The 9390-nt window shown below is 46.3% G+C and overlaps 1 protein-coding gene across 1 annotated transcript; it reads left to right on the top strand.

The window, feature by feature from the left end:
* The first annotated feature begins 95 nt into the window (after positions 1–95).
* Positions 96–5370, top strand: LOC120724967 (activator of 90 kDa heat shock protein ATPase homolog 1-like). Its single transcript, XM_040017516.1, has 9 exons — positions 96–468; positions 1004–1194; positions 2512–2598; positions 2684–2791; positions 4001–4098; positions 4186–4323; positions 4675–4776; positions 4863–4914; positions 5001–5370. The coding sequence occupies exons 1-9, from the start codon at positions 389–391 to the stop codon at positions 5156–5158; spliced, it is 1014 nt and encodes a 337-aa protein (XP_039873450.1). The 5' UTR covers positions 96–388; the 3' UTR covers positions 5159–5370.
* Positions 5371–9390: the final 4020 nt, after the last annotated feature.

A 9390-nucleotide genomic window follows, 5' to 3' on the forward strand; every position in this document is an offset into this window, starting at 1 on the left:
TGTCTTAAAAGTCTGAAAATAAAACATCACATAAACCAGAGGAGTCGTTCTTCTAAAAATGGATCTGATTGGTCTGTTACATTCAGCATCAGTGATGTGACTGTCAACAGATTGGTTGCAGACATCAGCTGATTTATTTCCACCTGGGAGGCTTTAGGTTATTATCACCTGAGAGCAGCGTGCAGGTATAGCTCTGCTGGTTCCCAATCTGGGAGCAAAGACCCACAGCTGGCCTCAAGGTAACTGTCAGGGTCCCACGTCCTCTGTGCTTTTACTTTGACAGTGCTAAGAGGAAGTGGGCGTTTCATTTTTCAGCTGGTATCAGGCTTAGGGTTTTAGCAGTATGAGCAGCAGTGTCTCATTGGCCCTGTATTGATCAGCGATCGTGATGGCTAAGTGGGGTGAAGGAGACCCTCAATGGATAGTAGAGGAGAGAGCTGACGCCACCAACGTCAACAACTGGCACTGGTCTGTTCATCTTCATCAATGCTACCATCACTGCAGTACTCATTATACTACTATTATTATTACTACTACTTATTTATTGTAATAAATATAAACTGGTCCATGTGGCAGACAGACAGACTGATGAAGGTAGAATTCAGGTAATGCTGTTGCTATAGAAGTTGCTTCAGCTCAGTGATAGAAAACGCGCAAGAAGGTCAGTCATGTGACATGCTGAGGCCCCTCTTCATGTGTGTATTCAAGCTTTTGAGTAACAAAAGTTACTTTTTGAGTAACCTTTGGGGCTTCCTGCAGGTAACTGAGGGCACTGGCCTCATTTCCATGGTAACAGCCTGAATGCCATGACTGAGTAAGAAGAGGACATTTCCAGAATGATCTCAGTGTGTGTGATACTGTAGGATGAGCTATTTTAGACTCTCAGTGTGTGTTATGTGAGCCGCAGCTGGTTCAGCACATGTTTGGAGGTATTTTTGAACTCTGTGATGTCAGAGGTGGGCGTGATTTGGTACCCGCTGACCCTCCTCTCTCCCCTGGTCAGGACAGAGCGAGATGTGTCCTCCTGGTCCTCGGAGTGCCTCCATCAGTTGCTGCTCGGTGTGCAGGTGGAGGGACCTGAGGGTGTCTGCCAGCTGACCGAAGTCACTAAGCTGGAGGGAGAAGCTTCCATCAATAACCGCAAAGGGAAGCTCTTCTACTTCTACGAGTGGCAGCTGAGACTCAGCTGGCTGAGTCAGTGATCTCACTGATGATGTCGTCCATCCATTCATCATGGGAGACCATCTCAATTTGGTTCATGTGACTGACTTTAACCTTCACGCTGTAGATATGGGGTCTCAAACTCACAACCCAGGGGCTACTTGCTGCCCCGTATATTGACAGTTTGATCCTTGAAGTGACTTTTTTTTGTTAAAATAAGTTATTTAAAAAGCCAAAAATGATTTAATATGAAGGCAATATGAGCAGAGAGTACAAATATGCTGAGGGATTGGCTCTGTTAGTTCAGTGAGAGAGTCAAAAACTAATGTGTACACTTATGTCTGCATATTTGTTAAATATGAACAAAATGATAGTAGAAGTGCTGCCATGTGTCTGGCCAGGTAGAGAGTACTGATGTGTTTATTTGGTGGTTCAATGAAGGGCTTCAGTTAAGAGTGAGAAAAAAACGTTTTGTCTTGTTATACAATATTTGAAATTTAAAAATACAACACTACATTTTAGAAAATATTTGTGGGTGTTTTCTTATTTGTTTGTTTTGTATTACTTGAACACTGAAGTGGCCCTCCAATAAGATTACAGTGCCAGCAGTGGCCCATAGCTCATTTAGGTTTGAGACCCATGCACTAAACCTTTTAGCCAAAGTTCTTCTAGAAGCACGTCGCACAACGTGGCAGCTATCATGATGATAACTCTCGGAGCATGTTTGAGCAGTTATTTTGAAATATTATCAGCGTTAACCCCAACTTCAGTGGTCACTGGGGAAAAACTGTAAAGAATCTTCATTGTGAGTGTTGAATAGTCAGGTGTTCATGCTTTACTTTTATTGAGCAACAAATTATTTTTCCTGGCTAAATGAAGATCTTCTAAATCAGCAAGACACCATTTCCTCTTTAGCTCACAGGTTATCTGGTTGAAAATGCACATTATTCATTTATACCAGGGAGTCAAGTGCTTTTGATTTCAGTCTTTCTTTTTCAGAATCAGGTAACACTTTAAACAAGATAATCAATCTCTATGGGAGTAGAGTTCAAGCAGTGGCTCTGCATTGTGTTGGCACATGGTATTGAAAAAAGATAATACTGAAGAGTTCTTCCCCACTGCTGTGTAAGCCATTATTGTAAACCAGGAGTCTTTGCTGATGATATTAATTATAACTACTAAATCTACTCTTATCCTTATATGAAAGGTTTCATTTTGACTCAGTGTCACCTGCTCTGGCCCTTGGAATACATTTGACTATGACTGCCAGAATCTCTAGCCACGTGTACAGCGGGGATTTTAACATAGGGTTGCTCTTTTTCTGTAGTGCCAACTGTTTTCTGTGTGCAGGGATGTCCTGCAGGGGAGTGAAGTTCAGAGGAACTATTGATGTGTCCAACCTGTCTGACGAGAATGACGAGGACGACCTGGATGTGAGTTTGACTTCTGATTCTGATCACATACCCTGCAACCCAGTGATGACTGCACAGATGAGTGTATTGATAATTATGTTGCTATCCAGATCTGTGTAAAGACCAGCCCAACACACCTCTCCTGGTCCTCATGAAGACCTCCGGCATCCAGGAGGTTCGCAGGGTTCTGGGCGAGTATGTCCGGCGGCTCAAATCAGGTGTGTTACCTAGAAGACATCAGGCAGTTTCTGACCATAAAGAGTTTTTAGAACTGTTCGTGGGTGTCTCCTCTGTGTCTCTTAAGTAGATCGGTCAGTAACTATCAAAGCCTTTTAGGGGTGGGTCTAAACAGGAAAAAGCTAGAAGTAATGTGGAAACTTGAAACCATTAAAGTTCTGTGAAATTCAGCAGTGAGAGGTGGGTGGGTCCAGGCTTGAGATAATAGTTGGAAGTGAATACCAAAGTGTTAAGAATACTGCTGATATGAGGGGGTGAGTTACTGAGACAACCAGAGTCTACAATTAACTCTAGCACCCAGCAATCCTGTCAGAGTCTGGCTGAGGCAGACTGTATGTATTGCGAAAAAGGACTCAAATGCAGACCAAAACAGAATGTGAAACGTGACATGGAATAACAAAACCGAGCCGTTTATTAAGGCTGGCAAAGAAGTACAAAACAAAAGACAAAGGTGAAACTACACAATAAACTAAACTGGGTGAACTAAGATTAAAGCATGAAAAAACCTTCAACATGAAACCTGGCATGGAGACATGGAAAAAACCTGGATGCATGACGTGAAAACAGCAGACGACCTGACAAGAAATGACTGAAAACACACAGACTAAGTACACACAGGAGGATAATGAGGGAAGTGGAAACACATGGGGAAACAGCTGTAACAAGTGAGGATAACGACATCACAGGGGAAACGTAAAGCTAAACACATAGAACACAGGAACACAGAACCTCTTCAAAATAAAATGGGAAAGATAATGAAACGCAGATGTGACAACATGAACTTGACAACAAAAGACATGAAGACATGAAACACATAAAGGACAAGGGATACTTAATACAGGGGTTGAAAACTTAAGGGGAAACTAATAAACAAATTACCTTAGAAAACCCAATGAACTTAAACATAAACCATAAACATCAAAATAAACAAAAACTCAAAACGCTGGGTAAAAAGACCCAGGATTGTGACACATCCACTACAAATGCATGTGAGCAAAACACGTTAAATCTAAGTGGAGCTTTAGTACTCTGTTTTGAGCTTCTCCTGGTGGTTGGAACGTTTGTAGTTTCAGCCCTCAGCAAGCCATTACTCTGAGACAGTCCCTAGAACGCTTCATTATGAAATTTACACCTGTAAAGATCAGCCAGGGAGATGACCCATGGGGTAACTGTGACCTCTGATCCCACAGAGTTTGGTCAGGGAATGATTCTTCCCACCACCAACGCACTGAAGCAGCATTCATCTGTGTCGACCAAGAAGAATGAGGTTAAGACCAATAAAACCCAAGTAGGATGCTCCTCCTGTCCTGACTTAGCTCCTGTTCAGCCTCACTGTTGAAGTGCTGACCTTTGATTTTTCTGTGTTGTCCTGCAGATTAGCCCCGCCCCCAAGTGCTCCTCCAGTACCGCCCCCTGTCCCACAGGTGATCGTAACCAAACCTGCAGTTTCGATCTGAAAGAAACATTCCAGACCAACGCTCATGAACTCTACAGGACATTCATCAGCCAAGAGGTACTCGAACAGACTAGGAAGGACCAGACGAAATCAGAACAGAACAAGAAAGACAAGAACAGGTTATAAATGACGCCCTATGAAAGACCCTGTTCAATTTATCTAAATGAGTCATGACCAGCCAGCAAGAAAAACTTTGTTTCATTAAAATCAGATCAAATCTAGGCTAAAAATTGGTGTCAGACTTTTACGAGTTCAGTATGAATCCTAGGCCTGAAACTGACTGAAACCAGACAATGAAAACACAAATACAATTAACCAGGTGATCAGAACTGGGCCCCGGCATTACCTGAAATTAGGCCAATCTCAGACCAGTAAGGTTCTTTTTATACCACTGACATCTCTGTGCAGTTCATGCAGGTATTCACACGCTCATCAGCGGTGGTGGACAGTTGCTGTGGGGGGAAATTCCAGTTGCTGGACGGGAGCATCAGTGGACAGTTCACACAGCTGGTGAGGTCACAGCTGCCCAATCACTCACACATTAGCAAAGCTGTACCATGACGGAATGGTAAACCAGACTGTGCCCCTCCCCACAGGTGCCAGACAAGAGGATTGACATGAAGTGGCGGTTCAGGACATGGCCCAGCAGTGAGTCTTCCTATTAGGATGTGATGCATTCATGTTTTTCTGCTGCTGCTTTCAGGGACACTCTAACCTCTCTGGACTTTCTCTAGACCACTATGCCTCCGTGAGCCTAGAGCTGGATGATCGAGGAGACGACACAGAACTGAGGTTGGAGTGCCGAGGAGTCCCTTTAGGAGAAGAGGACTCCACCAGAGAGGGCTGGACCCGCTTCTACTTCCAGGCCATCAAGCAGACATTTGGATACTGAGAGACTCCAAACCCTGGAACTCATCTGACAGACCGAGAGGAGGTGGTGGTTAGAATGAACTGTTAAAGGAACAGTAACACAATTCCTGTATCAAGGAGGCACCATGTGACTCCCAGACTAAAAGGAACAATGTACCCAAGAGGTTCCAATCAAAGACTTTAAAATCTTCTTTTAAGCTTTGACTTGGGATGTTAATAAACAACTTCTCTCCACTCTGTGTTTGTCCTGCTGCTGTCAACATGGTGCAACATTTTAACGTCAACCATGCATGCAGTACAGTTCCTTCTGTTTTTTCTCTTTAGTTTAACTTTTTCTTACTTATTTCTTTGTCCTTTACTTTGTACTTAGTGTTCGTCTGTTTTAATAGCTTTCCTTTCAATCATGTGAATTGCGAGAGTTTTGGTTCTGCTTGTGACCGCGCAAGTGTTACTTTTATTGAGGAATGGGACCGCGGCACAGCTCCTACACACAGCACGGATGGTTTACTCCAGAGATCAGCTGATCGCCCTGATGCCGGCCAGCTTATCAGTCCTCAGACCCACGGAAGTACCAGCTGAAATCTGGAGGAAAACACACTGAGGATGCAGAGGTGGAGGACAGAAGAAGAGAAAGAAGGAGACAGCAAGACAGCAGAGGCTCAAAGAGAGAAGAAGATGCAAACCGTGTCTGCCACCTATTATAATCAGGAGTGTTCGGTCACTAGCAAACAAGATGGATGACGTGAAAGCGCTAGCACAGAGTCAGAGGGAGTACTGGGAGTGTAGCTTGATGTGTTTCATTGAATCAGGGAAGCACCAGGATATTCCTGATGACAACGCATCCGTGAATGGCTTCCATACTGTTTGGGCTGACCGGGACAGTGCAGCGAGCGGGTAACCCTGCTCACATAACAATCAAAGAACAGATTTGTTGTCCGGACATTGAACTGTGCACTGTTGGACTCGGGTCGTATTATTTGCACAGGGAATTTACCCTTCTGAACTTGGAGCCTGTTTATATTCCCTCTGCCAACCCCACAGCTGCGTCTGACACTATCCACTCTGCCATAGCCCAGTTACAGACTTAGCACCTGAGTGCCTTCATTGCAATCTTGGGGAACTTCAACCATGTCATCTTGGACCCGCTAATCTTTATGCAGACATTCCAGGCCACAGCACTTGCCTGCCAGTGGCCTGAGGAGGAGTGGGCTTCCAGGCTTCTGCCGCTGCTGTCGGGGGAGGCACAGATGGCGGCCCAGCCTGCCCCCGGCGTCCCGGGGTGTCTTTGAGGATGTCTGCAGGGCAGTATTGGATCGGCTCGGGTTCACCCCGGAGGACTACCGGAGGCGATTTCGGGCTAGTCAGATGTCAGCGGGGGAGCAGCCGTTTACTTGGGCTCGACAGCTGGAGGACACGGCGGCGAGCTGGCTGCGTCCGGGGCCAACACTGGCGGAGTACCAACCTGCCGGCAGGACCGCCGCCGGTACCGCGGGCAGGGGGGGCCCTCAGAGCGTCAGCTGCTGTTGTCTGCAGCTCAGGGGAGGGGAGGCGAGATCAGCAGGACGGAGAGAGCTTTGGCATGTCGCATCCCATTTTGGGCACAGTTCCACAGCTTACTGGGGTAATAAACTGGGTGCAATCGCAACCAGTAAATTTGTGTAATGTTTGCCCGGCACTTAGCAGTGACACTGGGTTGACTGATACTGACTCTGGGGGGGAGGAGGTGGCGGGAACCTCTACAGAGGCCCCACTGCCTCCGGTTATGCACCCCACAGAAGATTTTTCACTAGAGCAGTCTCGGGATGACACCCTACGCTCAGCCTATGACCAGGTGATAGATATTGATGGTCTGCTGGTGCACCCTGAAGCCTCGCGGACTTACACCCATTTCCAGTTACGGAAGATCGGCTTTATCGAGTGAGTCTTGACACTCGCACGAATGAGATCTGCACCCAGTTGTTGGTGCCACAAAGCCGCCGGGAAACATTTTCCAGGCGGCTTATTCAAACCCCATGGCAGGGCATTTAGGATGCAAGAAAACTCTGGAGCGCATAATGCCCTAATTCTATTGGCCGGGTATTTGGGCCGATGTGCGCTGCTGGTGGTGCCCAGAATGCCAGCTGGTTAACCACCCAGCCATTCCAAAGGAATGCGCCCATTACCGCTGATGGAGATGCCATTTGAGCGCATTGGTATGGATATCTTCGGGCCATTCCACTGGAGTGCACGCGGCTATCGCTTTGTGTTGGTGCTGGTGGTTTATGCAACGTGATACCCGTAAGCAGTACCGCTGCACACCATTTCAGCGAAGAGTGTGGCTCAGGCATTGTTTCAGGTCATCTTGCGAGTCGGTATTCCGAAAGAAATGCTGACTGACCAGACCACGTCGTTCATGTCTTGCACTCTGAGGGAGCTATACAAATTACTGGACATTAAATCTATTCGGACCAGTGTCTAATACCCTCAGACTGATGGGCTGGTGGAGCGGCTGAATAAGACTTTAAAGTCCATGATTCTTAAGTTTATTCACGAGGATGAACGAAATTGGGATCGGTAGCTAGACCCCAGGCCTCCATGGGATTTTCTCCCTTTGAGTTACTGTATGGCAGGTAGCCGCAAGGGGTGCTCAACTTGATTAAAGACAACTGGGAGGAAGGGTCGAGCCCCGCAAAGAATAAAATTCAATACGTGCTGGGCCTGAGAGCAAAGCTGCACAGGTTGGGGTGGTTATCACGGGAGAATTTGCTCCAGGCCCAGCAACATCAGCAAAGCTTGTACAACAGAGGGGCTAGGCTCAGGCAATTTTCACCAGGAGACAAAGTGCTTGTATTACTACCATTCTCCAGCTCGCCAAGTGACGAGGGCCCTTTGTGGTCACACAGCGAGTGGGGGACGTTGACTATGAGGTTGACCAGTCAGACAGGAGAGGAGCGACGCAAATTTACCACCTCAACCTCCTTAAAGCGTGGAGTGAGGCTGAAACCACTGCCCTGTTGAGCCTGGTTGAGGAGAGAGATGAGTGTGGGCCGGAGGTGCCAAATTCCACCATCCCCGCCTCCCTCCATTGTGATGACCACTCACACAGGCCCAGAGAGCAGATGTTGCTGCATTGCAACAGCGCTTTGCTGATGTGTTCTCCCCCTGCCCGGCCGAACGTCTCTCATAGAGCACCATATTGAGACACAGCCTGGCGTGACAGTGGGTTCATGGCCCTACAGGCTCCTGGAGCATAAAAGACAAATTGCTGAATTGCAGAATTGAACAATATGCTGAGGCTAAAAAGTAGCCCCATAGTTATATGATATATAAGATATATGCCCATAGTTCTTGTGGTGAAGAAAGATGGGTCTATACGGTTCTGTGTGGACTACCGCAAGGTGAATGAGGTGTCACGTTCGATGTGTACCCAATGCCCCAGGTCGACGATCTCCTGGACTGGTTGGGCACTGCTTGTTTTTTCACGATGCTGAATTTAAACAAGGGCTACTGGCAGATTCCCTTGTCTGCGGAGCAATCTTCCCTCTAAGCTGCACGCGTGTGCAATCGCACACTGCTGGTACGGTCTCTGCTCACAGAAAATCTGCATTGCGCACAAAAGAAAAGAAAAAAAATCTAACCTGAATTGAAATTAAAATAAATACTTTAACAATTCATTCTGTTTTGCAGTGTGAGTCAGTAAGTGACGGGTGACTGGCTGCTCCAGCCAATGATGCGATTCACATTCGTACATACGCAGCTAATCAACGTCGTTGACAGGCTACGTTGACAGCGTCCTTATGTGCTGACACCAGTGTTTTAGCTAGTAAAGCGGCATGGCTGATGTGGAGTGAAGCCATGTTAATGACGTGTACAACCATTGGAGATGTGAGCAGGACAGACAGAACACTTGACGGAAAACGTGTGGACTTTATACCAGTTTTTAAATTGTGTTGATAGGCCACGTAAAACCAGAGTTATGATAAAAAAATATATGCAATGTTTGTTTTTTTCCCTGAATACTATTATTGTTTATATTTACTGCAGGAAGAAACGGTAAAAATGTAGTTTTATAAGGAAAGCGCTCGAAAGCACTCTCCACCTGTGAGCACAAAAAAACCCCCTCCCTTTCCTATTGGTGGAAAAATGTGCCATGTTGACCAATCAAAAAATGATATGGCAACTTGGCATTTAGTTGTTTAGGAAGGGGGGAAATTTTGCGGAGTGATGGCGGTGTTTTGAGATGTGAGAGATTTGCGACGTTTAGCGTGTTTGGAG

Source organism: Simochromis diagramma, unplaced genomic scaffold (assembly GCF_900408965.1).
Source record: "Simochromis diagramma unplaced genomic scaffold, fSimDia1.1 OVJJ01000802.1, whole genome shotgun sequence".
Taxonomy (NCBI): Eukaryota; Metazoa; Chordata; class Actinopteri; order Cichliformes; family Cichlidae; genus Simochromis; species Simochromis diagramma.